Source organism: Notolepis coatsorum (assembly GCF_963971535.1).
Source record: "Notolepis coatsorum genome assembly, chromosome: 14".
Lineage (NCBI taxonomy): Eukaryota > Metazoa > Chordata > Actinopteri > Aulopiformes > Paralepididae > Notolepis > Notolepis coatsorum.
In genome coordinates this window covers 35,918,315-35,938,056 of record NC_140178.1, presented here as the reverse complement: position 1 = coordinate 35,938,056, position 19,742 = coordinate 35,918,315, and the positions used below count along the sequence as shown (strand labels likewise).

Below are 19,742 nucleotides of genomic sequence, written 5' to 3'. Positions count from 1 at the left end.
CCTATCAAAACAGCAGTCGATGTGTTAATTTTTAGCACTACGTTTGTTTACCAATGATTTAACCGCTTAAGCCCTAGTCATATTTTCAGAAAATTCACCTAAAAATCATACCTAAGTAAATGGAAGATTGCTCCACTTCTACAAGGTCCATTGTTCTTGGTATCTAGAGACATCTATGGATCTCAGGGAATGTATTCCCAGTGTCAGAAATATTGTGTCTGTTACTAGGCTTGAGTAAATTGTAATAAACCAAAGGAGAATATAAAAATAAAAAAAATATATTTGATGGTGAATAACACCATGCTAACATTGACCAGACATGAACAATTGCCACTGAGCTTATTCATCACCTTCTTGAGATCACATGTACAAAAGATCTAAGCAAATGAATAAAGGGCAGAGGATTTATAGGTTTTTTTTGTAGATACAGTACTGAATTTTGCCATCCGGACACATGCAATTTGAAATATGAATATAGAATATCAGGCCTATAAATTACCTTATTATGGCCAAGTCACACATCTATGGATCGGTCCAAATCCTCCCTTTCCAATGGCAGAGTTCATTCAATCTGGATTTAGTACCACCAGGCGCCCCTGATAGGGCAGCAAAAAAACGCGAATGAAATCTACTGTAAGTACAGTTACTTTTTTATAATGTACATATCTCCGCCATTTTCCATCAGATTGCAACGCGTTATTTTGCTAGACGTTCACAGAAAGGTAAAGAAACTAGCTGCATTCTATTTTATGGCAATAATGTTCAGGTTTGTTCGAACCGTGAGATATCCCGAAAATAACGGTGAAAATATATAAGTAAATACATAGTCTTTACCATCTCAACAAAGGACACAGTTCGAGATAAATAATAATACGTACATTTGCATATGAATAGAACAAACTGAAAATGGCAATCGAATGAATAGACAACACCATAGAAAAACCCATTTAGACAATTTCATATAGAAACATGTTTATGGACGGCTGGGTGGCGCAGTGGGCAAGGCGCTCGCCACCAACGCAGGAGATACTGGTATCGAGCCCAGCTCTCGCCGTTGCTTCCGGCTTGGCCGGCCGTCGTACTAACACAATTGGCAGTGTTAAGAGGGTGGGAAAGCCGGTGGGTGGGTCCTGGTCGTTGTAAACAGCGACTCCTACAGTTCGGTTGGGGCGCCTGCTCAGCGAGGAAAAGGATCTAAGGGGGGTAGTGTGATCCTTCCACACGTTACACCCTCTCAGTGAGAGTCCACGCTGCCAGGTGAAAAGAAGCGGTTGATTGGCTACACGTGTGTCGGAGGAAGCACGTGATAGCCTCCACTCTCCCAGACCGACTGTAGGGGGTGGGTGCGCAGCGACCAGGAAGGGGATTGGGAATTGGCATAACGACTAACATTTGGATGGGAGAAAAACGGAGGAAAAAGGAGGGGGAAAAAGATAAGAAAAAAAAGAAGAAAAAAAAGAAACATGTTTATATAGAAAAACCTCCACCGCATTGCTTTAACTCTACAACGTAGGGAGCCGTCGCTGTCATGTTCATCATCATCTGTTTGCAATACGACGCGTGTTTCTCTCCCTCTGTGAAGGCTGATGAAGATGATGACGACGAGCCCGCCGATGCTGACGACGACGTGGTCCCGGGCATGGAGGTGGTCCTGCACGAGGACAAGAAGTACTATCCTACAGCGGAGGAAGTATACGGGCCGGAAGTGGAAACAATCGTCCAAGAGGAAGATACTCAGCCGCTCACAGGTCAGAGGCACACAGAGACACACAACACATGGTGTGGGCTACAGGTTAAACCAGGGTAGAGAATTTAAGGGGAAATCCACCATAGATGCTGTACAGCTCAGGTTCCATTTGTGAATATTTCCTCAGGACTTTCGAACAAGAGGGTGCTGAGTCGCAACTAGGCGGTGGTCCGGAGGGGGGCTAAACATTTGCAATAAAGAAAGGCAAGCCATTTGCTCTAATGTCCTGCACCCTAAAACATAATTTCAATAAAATAGCAAAGGGTAAGTACAGTGACAAGGTTGCACAATAGTCTAGTGTTGACCACAGGGATTAAAGCACTCTGTCTTGAGACGGATTTCTGTCAATTTGATTCGGAGTCGTGACGGATTTCCCGTCAATTGGCTACCTGGTATAATATGATTTGTAAATGCATACAGATTGCAACAAAATTGAGCCAATCAGCGGCTTCAAACATGATGAAAAAGGGCATTTCTTTCTACCGCGGCCACGCCAAGCAGAGTCATTGGTGTTTGGGTGTGCGGCCTGATATTGATGAACAATAATGGACGCAGTGAGAGAGAGAGAGGATTACGCTAATAGTTTGTCTTCGGATATGTATAATAATCGCAAGATACTTTCAGACAGTGTTGGATCTAACTAAATGGATTTATGGACATATTTATGCCCGGACCACAAAGCTTATCGAAGGGATAGCGCGACGGCTCTCAGCCTGTTATGATATTATGATATGAAAATGTAATTGTAGTGCTGTCAGACCCTGATACGGGTTGTCTTTTCCTTTTAGCTAACGCTATTAAATAAAAATATACAGTGGAGGTTAAAATAAGAAAATGACTTTGCCTGAAAAATAAAGTTCAGTCAGGAGATGTTTTTTATATGACGCACCCCCGCGGGATTGACTTTACCATAAATCATAGGCTGATATACGCTACATTCTCTTTAAACATATAAATGTTACAGGACAAAAGTAATAGATTTAATCACTTTTATTCTTTTAAACTTGGTCTGATCGACCTTCAGCATACATAGACAATGAACAGGCAGGTAGATCCAGTAGCAGAAACGCATTCACATCATTAGTCTATGTCAGAAAATACATGTGCACAAATCCTGCATTAGGCCTATTTTAGCGGACAAACCCCAAACCAAACAACTTATTTCTCACGCGTTGATCTACCTCTGATACTAATCGGAGCCCATATGAACGCGGAAACTTGATTTCCGTTTAGCTAGTGATGCTATAAGCATGGACGTGCGCATACTAAAAGAAGGCTCCGATGTGTTGGAGGTAGATACAAGCGTGAGAAATAAATGGAGATGGGTGTGGCTCTACGAAACAGGGTATGATAACAAGCCTTTTTAGTTCATGGTGCAAAAAACTAAAAGAGCCAGGTGTGTGTTTTTGCAACGTATGCCACAGGAAATTACAGTATGGCAGTAATGGGAAAAGGGTGCTAGCTCGCCATCAATCAGAAGCTAGCCACAAGACTCTCATTCGCGCTCTCCAGCACACAGCCTCCCTGCCTGGCGCGACAACCACAACAGTAGGGTCTATAGTCACAGTCGGGACAGTAAGCTGTAGCCTCTACTGTCCTGACTGTGACTATAGACCACTGTGTTGTAGCCTACTGTCCTGAGTGACTGTGACTATAGACCACTGTGTTGTAGCCTACTGTCCTGACTGTGACTATAGACCACTGTGTTGTAGCCTACTGTCCTGACTGTGACTATAGACCACTGTGATGTAGCCTACTGTCCTGACTGTGACTATAGACCACTGTGTTGTAGCCTACTGTCCTGACTGTGACTATAGACCACTAGGGCTGAGCCCAAACGTTCGAATGTTCGAACCTTCGTTCGTTACGTTGGCATTCGAATTCTAAATCAACATTCGAATTTTTTATTTTTAATAAAAAGAAAAAAAATAATTTTTTTTTAAATATTCTTTTCTGTTAATTCTGTTTAAACCAATGGGGTTTTTCTATATATATATATACACGGGATTCGAACTTCGTCAGGGTTTTTCGAACAAACATTAAATCAAACCTTAGTTTTTAATTAAAAAAAAAAAATAATAATAATAATAATATAAAAAAAAAATCAATCTTCTTTTTTTTTGTATTTTTTTAATAGATATCCTCAAACTAAATCCTCAATTTGAATAAAGTGATTAATTAATTAATGTTAACGTAACGAACGAACGTTCAAACGTTCGAACATTCGGGCTCAGCCTTAACACACACATACACACACACACACACACACACACACACACACACACACACACACACACACACACACACACACACACACACACACACACACACACATCGGAATTTCCCAATCTCATATTTATACTGATTATTGGCCGATACCGATCCCTAGTAATGATCCATGTGTCCCGGTGATCTTGACCTTTTGAACTTACATGTTTAACTATAATGAACTTGTTTTCTATTCGTTTCTATCAGAGCCCATCATCAAGCCTGTGAAGAATAAACAATTCACTTTGATGGAACAGGAGCTGCCCGCCACTGTTTATGATATGGAGTAAGTTACCAACGCTACACTTTATGTATGATATGAGGTATTGTATGATATACATATATGAGGATATGTATACAGTAATCCCTCGCTTTGTGGCGATGATGCCTGATATCTTCTACTGAATGTCACTCGAAATTGATTGTAGTGTCTCTCTAGGTGTCCAGTAATTATTCCTCCAATTACTGTTTTGTGTTTTAAAATGTTTTGGTACATGGTAATACATGTATGGAGACTAGAGTGATATGTATAGTCTACTATCTATGGATAATGCAAGTGCATACATAATTTAATGAAATGTAAACAAATTGACAGAGACCACCATTACTTGAGACACCAATTCTCAATACATTTGTCAATTAATCTGATTGTTTGGCAATAATGTCACTTACCGGTATCTTTTAATATTCAATGTTTTGATACACTGTAGCCAAGCAATGAAACAATTATTACAGGTGTCAAAGTTACTTACATTAAATCTAAGATTTAAAGGCTTAATAGGCTGCCGCCGATCTTTGGCAACATTTAAAATGTCTTATTAGTATTATCTCGACAGTAATCAATAGTACTAAAATAAGACACTGGAAAGAAAAAAATTATCTTCCGGAAGTCATTCCGCTAAGGCGGGGCAGGAACATCCAATGAAACGAACAACCAAGTCAAAGGATTAGAACAAGTGAGCTGTCTATCAAACCCTCTAGTGACATGTGTGTTTGTTATGCGTACAACAGTTCCACGCATACCTAGGCTGCCTGCTAGCTACCTAGCAGGGCTTGGCTTTGGAGGCATTCTGATGCATTCTGATTGGGAAGGGCATTGACAAATTCAGTTTCTGCCCCAAATCAATGGCCGCCTATTGCTCCTTTTAAGTTGCTGATGTGTTTGCGCCCTTGTCACTAACGTCACGGTGACCAATTGCAGCCACTCTTATTGTCTGGGACCAAATACGGCCACGCCCCACTCCCAGCAAAAAGTGGGAATCTCTAGAATGGGTTTGGGGCGGCGCTGTATACGGAAGTAGCTCTCAAGGTGACGATTAGACAACACTTTTTTGTTGTCAGTAGATGGCAGCATTGGTTTAAAATTAAAGGCTGAAAATGTTGAGAACTACAACACTGCATTTCCCAAGAGCGTTAGCACAGGTCGCAGGTCACTGGGATGTGTCTATATTCTCCGATGTGATCTGAACAGCGTTAAACTATTACTGCGACCTCGGTATAGCGACCGAGAATGGCCAACTAATTATCTTAACAAAAGTGCGCTGGTAGCGTTACATATGTTGTCTAAAGGGGGACATATGGTACAATTTAAGATTCTAATGATAATCGGCATATAAAGGACAAGATAAAGCATTGTTAATTTGTAAGAAACCTCAATGAAAACTGCGCAGGGTGCTATTGTTATGAAAATGTTATAGAATCCTATAAAAATGTGGACGCATTTGGCCTACGTTCCGTTAGATCACATTCACTGTATGTAGCCATTGAAGTGTCCCTGATTCCTCTCATATTCCTCTTTGCAGATTCCTTGCTGATCTGATGGACAGTCCAGAGTTGATTCGTAACATCACGCTGTGTGGTCACCTCCACCATGGCAAGGTTAGACACGGGGCATTGGTCCACTTCCTGATTCATGGGTCTTTTTTCATGCCATACTATAAATTCTTTCCACCTGCTCCTTGTTTGGTAGTTTTGTGGCTTGAAAGGAAACCACTTGTGAGATGGGTGGGGGGGGCACAGCTGGGGGCGCAGCAGGGGGCAGGTTAAAATCACCACTGATCTGTACTATTTGTCCTTGTTTGACGTTGTGGACTTTCCTCAACTATTCCTAATTTGTCACTATGCTGCGCCTTGGTGGACTGTTTTTAAAGGTGATGAGAGGAGCCGACAGCCCCAACAATGATGCTTGCTAATAATGTATTCCTCCTACTCCAACCTCACCTGCTAATAATGTATTCCTCCTACTCCAACCTCACCTGCTAATAATGTATTCCTCCTACTCTAACCCCACCTGCTAATAATGTATTCCTCCTACTCTAACCCCACCTGCTAATAATGTATTCCTCCTACTCTAACCCCACCTGCTAATAATGTATTCCTCCTACTCTAACCCCACCTGCTAATAATGTATTCCTCCTACTCTAACCCCACCTGCTAATAATGTATTCCTCCTACTCTAACCCCACCTGCTAATAATGTATTCATCCTACTCCAACCTTTTTACAAGTGCACTGCGTTGCGCCAAGGCTGCACAATCATCTATTACCAAAAATAAGTGGTACACCTACTCTTGCGTTTAGATTCACAAAAATAGGAGTTGGGAGTAGAAAACAAGGAGAGGTCCGGGCAGCGTCATAATAGTAAAGCGTACAGATGTCAAAATGTTCACAGGACCAATGAGATGGTCTATTAACTCTTTAATTGCCAGACCCGAGATATCTCGGGTTTTGGTAGTGTTGCCATATGAAAGGATTTTGAGATCGCCAAAGTGCAATACCGGCCGCATCCTGCCAGATGGCAGTGTCGCCCACCCTTTGAAACCTTATATCTAACTCTGTGTTACACTCAAATGTCTCCGGGCGCTATATTTAGACGGAGCCGAGTAAGTAGCTTCATCCGAGCACTTTGAAACGCATCTGGCACACGCGATCCATACGTTGTGCCAAATTATGTCTGGGACCAGATGGACACCAATACTGGAAATCGCGATCAGACAATTGGAATATTATTTTTGGAATACCACCGACCAAAGGTAAGGACTATCTGACATCAATTTCAGCTTGATCCAACAATGTTTTCATATCGATCCAGCTGATCAGCTTCTGTAGTGTTCAACACGAATGCCATTACTGCCCATCAAAGCATAAAAAAACTACCCCCCCCCCCCCTTTCATGCATTCATAAGGAATAGTGTGGAGGGAATGCATGCTAGACTGTCGTGGATGAGGGTGGAGGAGAGACTAGCATGCAGTTTGATTAGGTTTTTAAAGAACATTTGTACCTTGGGTAAACCCACTCAATTGTATTCTATGCTTTTACATGCTTCAAGTAGTCGCTTCACCCTACCTCTGCCTAGAACCAACACTCTAAAGAAAACGGCAATGTATAGAGCCATAACATAGTGGAATAGGATCCCATTACATATTATACGGACGGAAAACAAGGACAGTTTAAAAAAGCAACTTAAAGGAGCCATAATCCGGAAGGAAATTAATATATGTCATGCATGAGTGTAGCTGCAGCCATGTTATCCAAAACTTCTTCTGTTTACTTTGTGTTTTTCTTTTTCTTTTTAAAGGTATGGTGAAATTGATGTTTTAGTAACATTGATGAGCATTCTGGAAGTATTTTGTTTTGTTTTTTTTTGTTTTCTGTTTCTTTGCTTGCATGTAATTTTAGCCATCTTAATTGTTAGTTTCATTGTGCATTGTGTGTTGAGTACTGACTTTTAATAATTCTGTTTTGCAATAATAATTGTTTTTGTATGTTTTTTTGTGTGGACCCCAGGAAGACTAGCTGGGGATCTGTAATAAAATCAAATGATGAAACATAATACCTATTATATACATTTGATTTGGAAATAGTAGTCTCCAGGCAAGAAACGCCAACGCTTATAGTAGAATTCACGTTGCGTCCTATTACTCGCTTCCCAGGAATGATCCCGGATCACTCTGAAATTATACTTACCGGTATATTCACCACGGGATAACGCGCAAACGTATGCATGGAAAAATTATCTCTTTTTTTGCATCTTGGACGGAAGAAAGTCACTGTCAAATGACCATAGTATTGTCCCCATAGCTATAATATAGAATTAGGGCTGTCTTAAATACTTCGAAGCTTCGTAGCTTCGTTCGATGGGCATGGGATTCGAATATGAAGATAAAATTCGAATTTATAAAACATTATTATTATTATTTTTTTGGTGCAAAATCAACTCTGCCTCTCTTTGTTAATTACAACAAGCAATGCTGTTTGTTATTTAAGATGAGGTAGGACTCGGCACTGACAGATTTGTGTTCATTGTGCTGCTTTTATAAAGCCTCAAATGACGGCTTACAATATTTCATGAAAGCAAAGTGTTTCGTTTGTCTAAGATTTAAAAAGGTTTAAACTAGGGCGCCCCAGTGGCGAACCACATAACACACTGAGTCGCGGCACGGCCGACCCGGCTTCGATTCCCGAACCCGTCGTTATTTGTCGAATGTCTTCCCCCCCCACTCTGTCTCCCTTTTCACCTCTCTCTCTCTCGCTCTCGCTCTCGCTCTCTCTCTCTCTCTACTGGACTGCCCAGTAGAATAAAGCGATAAACGCTAAAAAATAAATCTTTAAAAAGGTTTAAACTTTACAGCACTGACAAAGTTGAACAAAGTGCTGTACAAGTCCCACAACATAAAAAAAATATATATATATATATATATATTTTTTAAATTATTATTATTATTTTTTTAATCTCAAAGCTTCGAATTAAAATCGAATCTCGGCCCCGAAGCTTCGAATTCCAAAAAAGAATTTGAAGGTCAGCCCTATATAGAATATAGATATAGCTCTCCAAACATAGTGATGCACAGTGAAAATATGTCATGGAAACCTGGCACGTTAGCTACAAGGCCAAGACTAATAGCTGGCGCTGAATGAGTTAAGGGAGATCAACGTTGGCACTTCCTCCTAGCGGGTGATAAATTCAATATGCATCATCGATTCATGGTAGCTTCAGATTGTTTTTATTAACCACTGAAATGTATAGAATAGTAGCAAACTAGTTTCATTACCTGTTGATCAAATAGCTTATATTCAGACGTTGAAATTTGGCACTCAGATTTTCTATATCAGGCTAATGGACTCCAATCATACATAGCAACTGTTGACAATACATTATTTTATTTCCTTAACTTGGTACCTGTTGCCATCTCAGTGTGTCCAACCGGTGCTGAGGTTTTTATTTGTGGTTGAGTCCAGCTTGGACTGGACAGTGGAGCAGTGGAAAAGCGCTGCCTACACAAGACTGTATTAACGTGTTATTATATCCGCTCTGGAAATGTATGTGTGGTTGGCCACCACATATAAACCTATGTATGGGAAACACTGGCTTCTAGGTGGTCTAATGGCGATCTAATGTATGTGTTATTCCCTTTCAGACGTGTTTCGTGGACTGCCTGATCGAACAGACACACCCTGAGATCAGGAAGAGAGATGATGTGGATGTGAGTGTTGTCTCTGATCATTAAAAAAATATATATTCCTCACGGCTTATTATTACATATTATTTCAGATGTTCAGAGATTTCTTTTGGTCTTCGGGACAGTGTTATTCAATTGTCGTGAAACATGTGTTACTGTTTCACTGACTGGCTGTTTTGTCTTTGGTCTTTTAGCTGCGATACACGGATATCCTTTTCACAGAACAAGAGGTGAGTGTTTTTGGGCGACCTTTGACATATTTGAATAGTTTCCTATTGATGTGCATCAGCGGTTCTTGAACCTGAATTGAGTAAACTGGTTTCACCCTGGGACCCATTCACATGAAAACATACTGGTACCTCTTTATCAAGTGTGGGCCCATCAGAGACAGGCCCACGGCCACTTTTGGGGTCCTGCCCCACAGTTTAAGAAACCCTGATGTATATAATTATTTTCCCAACAAGTGTTGGATCCCTGACGCTGCAGTGATCCCTGTGGATTGTGACGATTCTCTCTCCCCGTCAGAGAGGAGTTGGCATCAAGAGTACCCCCGTCACCATGGTCCTGCCCGACTCCAGAGGCAAATCCTACCTCTTCAACATCATGGATACGCCAGGTACTGTATGTTGGGGTTGACCGCATATATATATCCATATCTGTCTGAATATACCTGCATACAATCCTTCTATATACCTACTTATACACCTGCATATAACACATTTAACTCTGCATGATAGCGTGTACAATAATGTATATATATATCCACATCAGTCTGTACATACCTGCATATAATCCTTTTTACATACCTGTAGATACTATATTTATATCTGTACATATTCCTTACCTACTCTTACTAGTTACGCTGCCGGCCAGTATGACTTATTACCATAGTGTCTTTATACCTGTATTACTGTACATATTAATATTACAACTCTGTACATACATCTGATTAGCACTATACTCTGTAGTAGGGCTGGGCGATATGGCCAAAAACGTTATCGCGATAAAATTATAAAATTATTTTCATATAACTCGATATCGATAATTATCGTCGATATAATGTCTGTCAAGTTTAATTAACTTCTTATGCCCGGCGCCGATGGACTTGTTTTGCTGCTGCGAATGTCTCGAGTTGATGTCGTCATCAGTCCGTGCACGTTAGCAGTTAGCCAGAGCAAGCGGTGTATTCCATGACAATGTACTAAATATGACCCTAAAATACTCCGTTCAGCCCCAATACATTGCAACAACGTCCACCGTATACCCCACACTACTATAACTGTGGCCTCAGAATTCACGCCACACACCCACTCGGCACGTAAACTATAAAATAGCGCCGTGCAAGCTAATTATCCTAGCCAGCCTTGTTTACAATGTACTAAATATGACCCTAAAATACTCTGTTCCGCCCCAATACATTGCAACGACGTCCACCGTATACCCCACACTACTATAACCGTGGCCTCAGAATTACACGCCACACACCCACTCGGCACGTAAACTATAAAATAGCGCCGTGCAAGCTAATTATCCTAGCCAGCCTTGTTTACAATGTACTAAATATGACCCTAAAATACTCTGTTCCGCCCCAATACATTGCAACGATGTCCACCGTATATACTATAACCGTGGCCTCAGAATTCACGCCACACACCCACTCGGCACGTAAACTATAAAATAGCGCCGTGCAAGCTAATTATCCTAGCCAGCCTTGTTTACTACTTGAGTTGAGTCCTACCTCTCTACCCAGAGGTCTCCTTCCGCTGTCGGCCATCTCCTTCACTGATTGGTTGTTAGTGCGTGTGCTCATATCCAAGCTTGGAAAATTGATATATCGAAACTTTGCGACCACGTTTCATGTTTATTTCGAGGAAATAATTTATCGCGATAGTTATCGTTATCGTTTTATCGCCCAGCCCTACTCGGTAGTTCTAATTTATATATTTTATACCCACGATAATCACCTGTACATTGTATATTACTATTGCACTTTAGATTTGAATCTACTCTAATCTGTGTTGATGTGAATCCGATGTTAGGGTTGTATTGCTGAATGGAAGAGAGTAATTCAATACCTTTATGTGACCCTTGTAGGCCACGTGAACTTCTCAGACGAGGTGACGTCGGGGATCAGAATCTCAGACGGCATCGTGCTCTTCATAGACGCAGCGGAAGGAGTCAGTCCCCCTTTCTTTCCTTTCTCACTTTCTAGTAGTAGTAATAGTAATAATACTAGTAGTAGTAGTAGTAGTAGTAGTAGTAGTAGTAGTAGTAGCAGCAGCAGTAGTGACTGAAAAGGTACAGGTTGAAGCATAATGCTTACAGTATATATACCTGTCCTATATTGTTATCAAAACAAAAAATTATTCACATTTATAATCCTCAAAAATAGCTACAATACAATTAAAACCAACACGTTTTGGCAACATGCCTTCATCAGGGTTAACTTACATGACAAAGAAAGAACAATGGATCTTAAAGATTTGAAGTAATTCTTTGTCATGTAACCCTGATGAAGGCCTGTTGTCGAAACATGTTGGTTTTAAATGTTTGAATAAAGAGCATTATCTTTAGAACATCCATCGGCCTAAATTTTTCTCCTTTGATGGTTTGTTCCAGTTCATGCACCTTGATTGAGGGATGAGGTTGATGGTTTGTTCCAGTTCATGCACCTTGGTTGAGGGATGACACCGGTTCCTGACAGGCAGCGAGCGAGCGAACTGGAGACGAAATCGCGCGCGACACTGTCCTGATATGAGGCGGCGTGTGTCCGAGTGTGTCTGTGTGTGTGTCTGGAAGCACACGGGGGCAAAGCAGCCTGCGATTCTTGACCAATAAAAAGTGTTTAGGGGCGGGACTCTGCCGCGACACAGCGAGCGAATATTTGAGGGGTGGACGACATCGCCGCTCAGTTTGCTGTCGCTCGCGGCAGGTCAGGATAGTCTGATTGAAACGAATACATTTTAATCATTTTCGCAATCACGCTCGCTCGCGTCGCTGCCTGTCAGGAAGGGGTGTTAGGTTGAGGGTTTGTTCCAGTTCATGCACCCTGGTTGAGGGATGAGGTTGAGGGTTTGTTCCAGTTCATGCACCCTGGTTGAGGGATGAGGTTGATGGTTTGTTCCAGTTCATGCACCCTGGTTGAGGGTGACATATAATAGTGATGCACCGATGTGTCGATATCTCTGTATAGAAAACACTTTTTTATGATAATCAAATAAAGAGCTATTTTCCAAAACACATTTTTTTTTTACTTTTGTAACTTATTTTCAGAAATTACAGATATTTTGAAACAATTTAAGGCCAAAACATGTAAAAAATACAATTTTATTTAATTTTTTTATCTGCCCATATCGGCCCTATCTTGATATCGGACCGATACCGATGTGTAAAAAAACGGCCATATCGGCCGATATTATATCGGTGGCCGATATATCGTGCATCACTAAACAGAGGCCTTGCCCCCCTAACAGAGGCCATGCCCCCCTAACAGAGGCCTGTGTCGATCTGTGTCTAGGTGATGCTGAACACAGAGCGTCTGATCAAGCACGCGGTCCAGGAGCGCCTGGCCATCACCATCTGCATCAACAAGGTGGACCGGCTCATCGTGGAGCTCAAACTGCCCCCTACAGACGCCTACTATAAACTGCGGCACATTGTAGACGAGGTGAACAGCTTGCTCAGGTAATGACCGGGGGACCCCGACATCCACAGCTGGGTGTTTAAAAGATCATACCAGGCTGATTCTGACTTCTCGCCCATTACCAGAGATTGTCCCTGTCTTTAAGAAATTGCGTGTGCATTAGGGTTGGGTACCGTTCACATCTGAACCGATTCCAGTAGCGGTACCAGTTCCTGGATTTCGCTACCTGTACCCGACGGTACCTTTTTTCCGGTACAAATAATTTAATTTCAGTTGTAAAAAATGAGTCCAAACTTCTTGATTTTAATATTATTTGTAACACACCTCACAAAGTAAATCGCATGATCATGTAGTTTGTTTGTAAATGTTCAAATATCAACATAATTTTTTTTTCGTTTTTTTAACCTTTATTTTACCAGGTAGTCACTTGAGATCAAAGATCTCTTTTTCTAGCAAGACCTGGCCATTCTCAGTTAATCCTATCAAACTCCTCTGACCATGTCTTTCCAAAGACCCAAGATATGGGACAGAAATATATACATTTGTGGAAAAGGCTCCCTCTTGTCTAGTATATTACACTCTTATACTAAACGTATAAAGGTACTGAAATTTGGTACAGATTGATCTAGCGTGAATCGGTAGTACCGGTGTTAGTTCGGTACCGCATAAACGATATCTTAAATTATGGCTATGTGTCTAATACGCCCGTCGCTTATCAATGACTTGCTTGCAGTCAACATGTACGAAACGGATTGTTTTTTTCCGTTTTATACCATTTTGAAAAACGCTAGTTTTTGGAAATTTCCAGAAAATAAACAATTCTGTGATAAACGCCCTTTAGTGGAATACCCAAAAAACGTTGTAATTTTTTGGCCTATTTATGAATCGTTTTCAAATAAACGCCAGATTATCGATAGTATATGTGTACTTATGCACGCTAGAGAAGCGGGCTGAACAATCGATTATCTATTTCCTGATCAGCACACACACATACACATATAGGGGACACGTTGATATATATGTGAAAAAAACTCTTGATTACCCCAAGACTGGTAAAATAGATTCCTTACCTCAGATCAAATGTTCTCCAAAAAGATTATTCCAATTCCTGATCGCCATTCCAAATATCGATCGCGTTTATTGATCCAACGCTGGGTGCTCGAAACACATATTCCACGCTGTTCTGAGGGACCACAATGACTGCAATCGGCTACAAGTAAAATGTGGATTCCGGATTTTCTTTTCCCCATGCATTTTCATTCAGTCCAATCCAAAGGGTGCATTACCATCCGGGAGACGATAGGGGGCAGTATTTTCCCTGTTCGAGCTCAAAGCCAGTCCCAATGGTAACGGGAGGCTAGATTGATGAAAAATGAATGGAAATCGCTAATAAAAAAAATAACGATTAAATAATGAGATTTCTCGTCATTGGCACTCAACGTATGGCATGAACTAATGAGATTTCTCGTGGCTGGCACTCAAAGTGTTAAGACAACTTTCAACTCTGGGTATTTTTCAACATCAATGGCAGTTTGAATGGCATTCAAACAAAAACATACACCTACTAACAGGTGTGATCTCTGGTTATGGTGAGAAGTCAAAGTTAAACTGCTATAATGTACTCCTGTCAAAACTGCATCCTCTTTTGTGATTGTTGGTTTGTCTCCTCTCAGCACCTCCTCTTTTATGATTGTTTGCTTGTCTCCTCTCAGCAGCTCCTCTTTTATGATTGTTTGCTTGTCTCCTAGGCTCTCAGCACCTCCTCTTATGATTGTTTGCTTGTCTCCTCTCAGCACCTCCTCTTTTATGATTGTTTGCTTGTCTCCTCTCAGCACCTCCTCTTTTATGATTGTTGGCTTGTCTCCTCTCAGCACCTACTCTACAGATGAGAATCTGGTGGTGTCTCCTCTGCTGGGGAACGTGTGTTTCGCCAGCTCCCAGTACAGCATCTGTTTCACACTGGGCTCCTTCGCCAAGATCTACTCTGACACCTATGGTGAGAGAACTCTACACACACACACACACACACACACACACACACACACACACACACACACACACACACACACACACACACACACACACACACACACACACACACACAAACACTGGATTCCTCCTTCTCATCTAATGTCTTAGGCCATGTCCAGATGAAACTGATTTCGGTCGTATCAGTCAAAGTATTTTATCGTATGCACCTTTCATCCACACGGAACTGCGTTCTGGAAGCCTGAATACGCTATTTTCTGAGACCGGCTCCCAGAGTGGGCAAATCTGAAGTCGCAATCTTTAAAGGCCTATACGCGTCTTTTCCTGAACCAATGACGCGATAGCCCACCTCTCCCTTAATCCGCATGCAAACCCAGCCAACATCACAACAACAATGGCATCGTACAGAGTAGTTGCGTTCGTGTTACAGAAGCTATTGAGCTTGATCAGGCTTTTACAGCTGTACTGCCACCGTCGACAACAGATTGACATCTCCCTTAACACTTTAAGGACCGTCCACAAGTTTATTCGTGATTCGATTCCACCCGTTGAGGACCAGAGCCACGAGTTAACTCGTGGCGAGTTGTTATTGTTTTATTCCATATTTATAACGCTATTAACGTCCGCGATCGACATGCATGACCTACCCACATATTTGATTTTTGAAACATGCAATACCGGCCAGATCCGCTTAGGGGCGCCATCGCTCCACTGCAGTATCATTGAGGGCATTTGAAAAAAAATATTCTTTTCACTGTATGTGGGCGTTTCATATGAGCCTCGGTTCCAAACGAATACCCTCCATCTTTGATCACGTTACCGATCGCATATTTCAGCCTGGAATAATGGGATTTATGATTAGCCAATGGACATATCGATCTACCAGATTCCGATGACTAATGACGAAATGCTGCCAGCGATCACATGGCCTGACGGTAGGATACTATTCCCCCAAATTACAGCTCGATTGGACATTGTTTTAAAACCTAACGTGATCGATCACTGACATTGGCTACCTGAACGCACACTGTATTGCTAATCAATAATACTAATCGGCGTTCCCCGCCGCCCCCATTTCATCCATAGATGCTCTGTAATAGTCCGGATGCTAAGCAGTTTGTTTTATTTCATTCGTATATATACAGCAGAAATGGCGTTTGATATAACGGCGCCAACGTTTAGCCTATTATCTAGCTCCCCGGAAAAAAGACGAGACGAAAAGTGTGATAAACCTTATATTCACGACGCTATAAAATGACAACCAACCGATGGATTTTTATTTTCTTTAAGCCATTATGAAGGCACGGTTTATGCACTCAAGTGACAATGCGAATGGACAGATAGCAATACTATAAATGATATATATAGCTCTTAGAAAGTACATCGGTTTGTAAACAAACCTCTGTCCTCTGGCCTATAAATCGGCGCAAGAGTCTGGTCGCCAAAGTGTTAACACATTGAGTGCCAGCAGGGGGCACACGATTTATCGCTTGAATGCCAGCCTTTTGGGACTGATTTTTTACGATATTTCATGATTTTCTTGGAGCTATTTCTATATTATGGCTATGTGTCTAATACGCCGTCGCTTATCAATGACTTGCTTGCAGCGAACATGTACGAAACAGATTGTTTTTTCATCAGTACATTTCCGTTTTATACCGTTTTGAAAAACAGAAGTTTTTGGAAATTTCTAGAAAGAAAAAAAGATTCCGCAGGAATCGCCCTTTAGTCTAATACACACAACACGTTGTTATTTTCCGGCTGATTTATGAATAGTTTTCAAATAAACGCTAGATTATCGATAGTATATGTGTACTTATGCACGCTAGAGAAGCGGGCTGAAAAATCTATTATCTATGACCTGGTCAGCGCTAACGTCATATACACACATACACACATAGGGGACACGTTGTGAAATATGTGAAAAAAACACCTGATTACCCCAAGACTGGTCAAATAGATTCCTTACCTCACATCAGATGTTCTGCAAAAAGATTATTCCAATTCCTGATCGCCATTCCAAATATCGATCGCGTTTATTGATCCAACGTTATGTACTCGAAACACATATTCCACGCTGCTCTGAGGGTCCCCAATGAATGCAGTAGTCTCGGGTTACATTGCCTGAGAAGTAAAATGTGGAATCCGGGTTTCCCCCCCCCCCCCATGCATTTCCATTGAGTCCAATCCAATGGGTGCAATACCATCCGGGAGACGATAGGGGGCGGTATATGCCCTTTTCGAGGTCAGAGCCAGTCCCAATGATAACGTGAGGCTGGATTGATGAAAAATGAATGGATATCACTAATAAAAGCAATACCGATTAAATAACGAGATTTCTCGTCGTTGGCACTCAACGCATGGCGGCCAATAACGAGATTTCTCGTCGTTGGCACTCAACGCATGGCGGCCAACAGCGAGATTTCTCATCGTTGGCACTCAAAGTGTTAATCCGCATGCGCAAACCCAGCCAACAAAAAATAAACATGATACATATGTCTTATATTATATGTCCAGATATGTCCTGGCTAGAAGTGTTTATTAAACACCGGGAGGCTACTGTGATGAAATACACAATACGATACTAGCTAGAGATTAGCGTCACATAGCGGGCCTTTTTCTGAAAACCCAAGTAGTAGCCAAGCACATACTATTCCATAGCATATGCCTTCAGTTGATCATGACAAATCCTCTCTTACCTTGACGATTAAAAAGCCTCAATAATTCCCATTGCTGGTGTTGAGATTTTACGATGCCAGCTTGTGAGAATTCGTTGTAGCCAGCCAGCTAGTTGATGCTATTCAATGCTATCAACATTAGCACTAACATACTCAACTAACGTTAATGCCATTCAGAATTTATTAACATAGCTACAACACACAGTAACGACTAGGGGTGCACGGTATTGATTTTTTTTGACCCCGATATCGATACCGATAACTTTCTGCTCCTCAAGGTTGATACCGATACCGATAACCGATAATATATATATATATATCTATTGTATTATACATTTTCTTTTAATGTATATTCCTGTAGTTTTGACCTAACCAGATTTATCATGACATGTCATGAGCGTTACTACTATGAACAAAACAAAGCCAAGAGAACAGTTTTGACTCTTCAAATAAAGTGACTATATTTATTTTTCCAAATAAATATAATTTGAGTCAATCACAAAATTCACAATCCGTCAATGTCATTAACAATGTGTTTCCCTGAACAATGAGTGAACTAAAAACCAACAGGTATTGTGCTTTGTCAGCAGATAAAACATTTGACGCTATAGGAGAGGAGACTGTTGTGGTCTTGGTCCATGAAACAACTATTACTTGGCATTTATAGGACAGCACGCCTCAAAAAGAATTAAATAAACCAAACAAATCATCTCTGTCAAACGTCTTTAATTTTGCAAACGCCTCGTCAATAGGTACAAGCCGCGCCGGTTCCTTTGCAGCTGGCTTTGGATTCGCAGCAGCTTAGCCTTTAGCTGCTCGCGCGTCGTCTGATTTTAATACACCATCGTAGTGGTGGTGATGTTTCAGGTGACTTATTAGGTTGGATGTGTTAAAGCTTGTTGCCCCTTTCCCTCCTCGTGGAACTTCTGCATTTGTTACAAATAGCAAGCGAACTGTTTTCCTCTGAAACTTTGAAAAAGTCCCACACTACCGACGCCGCCATGTTTGTTTACTATCTGTGCTGCTTCTGAAACTTACGTGGCTACGTCACAGCCAGGCATGACAAAGGGAGCGCTGGATTTGTTAAAAACTCCCTCTTCCTAAACCACACGCTATCAGTCGTACCACAGTACTGGGAAAACGGGAGGAGCCTACAGTAAAAACAAACGCCCTTCATCCCAATCCACCCACACCGGATTTCTTTTAACCAAAAAATGTATTATATATTATCGGAGCTATCAATAATTTTATCGGGATGACGTCATAATTGCTGATATCGGCCCGATAATTACCGATAATGCATCATTCATTGTTTACAATGCACGGGTGGAGCTAGTCGAAAGGACTGGACACAGAGACAAGTTAAACATCAATCAATTAATTTAATACAACAGGTAGTTCGAGCTGCCTCCGACCACACCACGGGGCTATTATATTATAAACGGCTCTCTCTCTCCTGCCAATTAAAATCAGCAGCTCTTCCTCCTCCTCATCATCGAATGCCTGTGTGTCTCTCTTATCCTTTGGAAACTAGCGTCAGCTCAGAACTGGACGACACAAGTTATTCTGCTAGCGAAAACAACGATAACACTTCCGGTCGGGGGGTTTCAAAATAAAAGGGCGACGTCTAAAAGAGGAAAGACATTTATTTTGTACATTTGTGGCACACACTTATTTCTTGAGACAATTTCGTTTTTATGGAAAACTTTTATTTTTTTTAAATGAAAACGAAAAATAGTTTTCGTCTGGACATGGGCTTAGACAGTTTGTGCAGTTGTGAAATTGTATCAGTAGCTGACACTAACTGTTCTCTCTGGTGTTGCAGGTGACATCAACTACAATGAGTTTGCCAAGAGGCTCTGGGGAGACATTTACTTCAACCCCAAAACGTCAGAACCTTTTCTTTTCTCTTTTTTAACTTTCCCATCAGAAATAAATGTATCTGCATGTTCAATGCC

General features: G+C 41.3%; 1 protein-coding gene across 1 annotated transcript in view; it reads left to right on the top strand.

Moving 5' to 3' along the window:
* eftud2 (elongation factor Tu GTP binding domain containing 2) overlaps positions 1 to 19,742 on the top strand; it is a 70,733-nt gene that overhangs the window by 4,777 nt on the left and 46,214 nt on the right. Inside the window, exons 3-12 of the mRNA XM_084328645.1 lie at positions 1,583 to 1,748; positions 4,223 to 4,301; positions 5,818 to 5,893; positions 9,433 to 9,498; positions 9,669 to 9,704; positions 10,000 to 10,090; positions 11,569 to 11,651; positions 12,992 to 13,158; positions 14,989 to 15,113; positions 19,610 to 19,673. Of these exons, the coding sequence (XP_084184771.1) occupies positions 1,583 to 1,748; positions 4,223 to 4,301; positions 5,818 to 5,893; positions 9,433 to 9,498; positions 9,669 to 9,704; positions 10,000 to 10,090; positions 11,569 to 11,651; positions 12,992 to 13,158; positions 14,989 to 15,113; positions 19,610 to 19,673 (953 nt within the window). The remainder of the gene's footprint in view (positions 1 to 1,582; positions 1,749 to 4,222; positions 4,302 to 5,817; positions 5,894 to 9,432; positions 9,499 to 9,668; positions 9,705 to 9,999; positions 10,091 to 11,568; positions 11,652 to 12,991; positions 13,159 to 14,988; positions 15,114 to 19,609; positions 19,674 to 19,742) is intronic.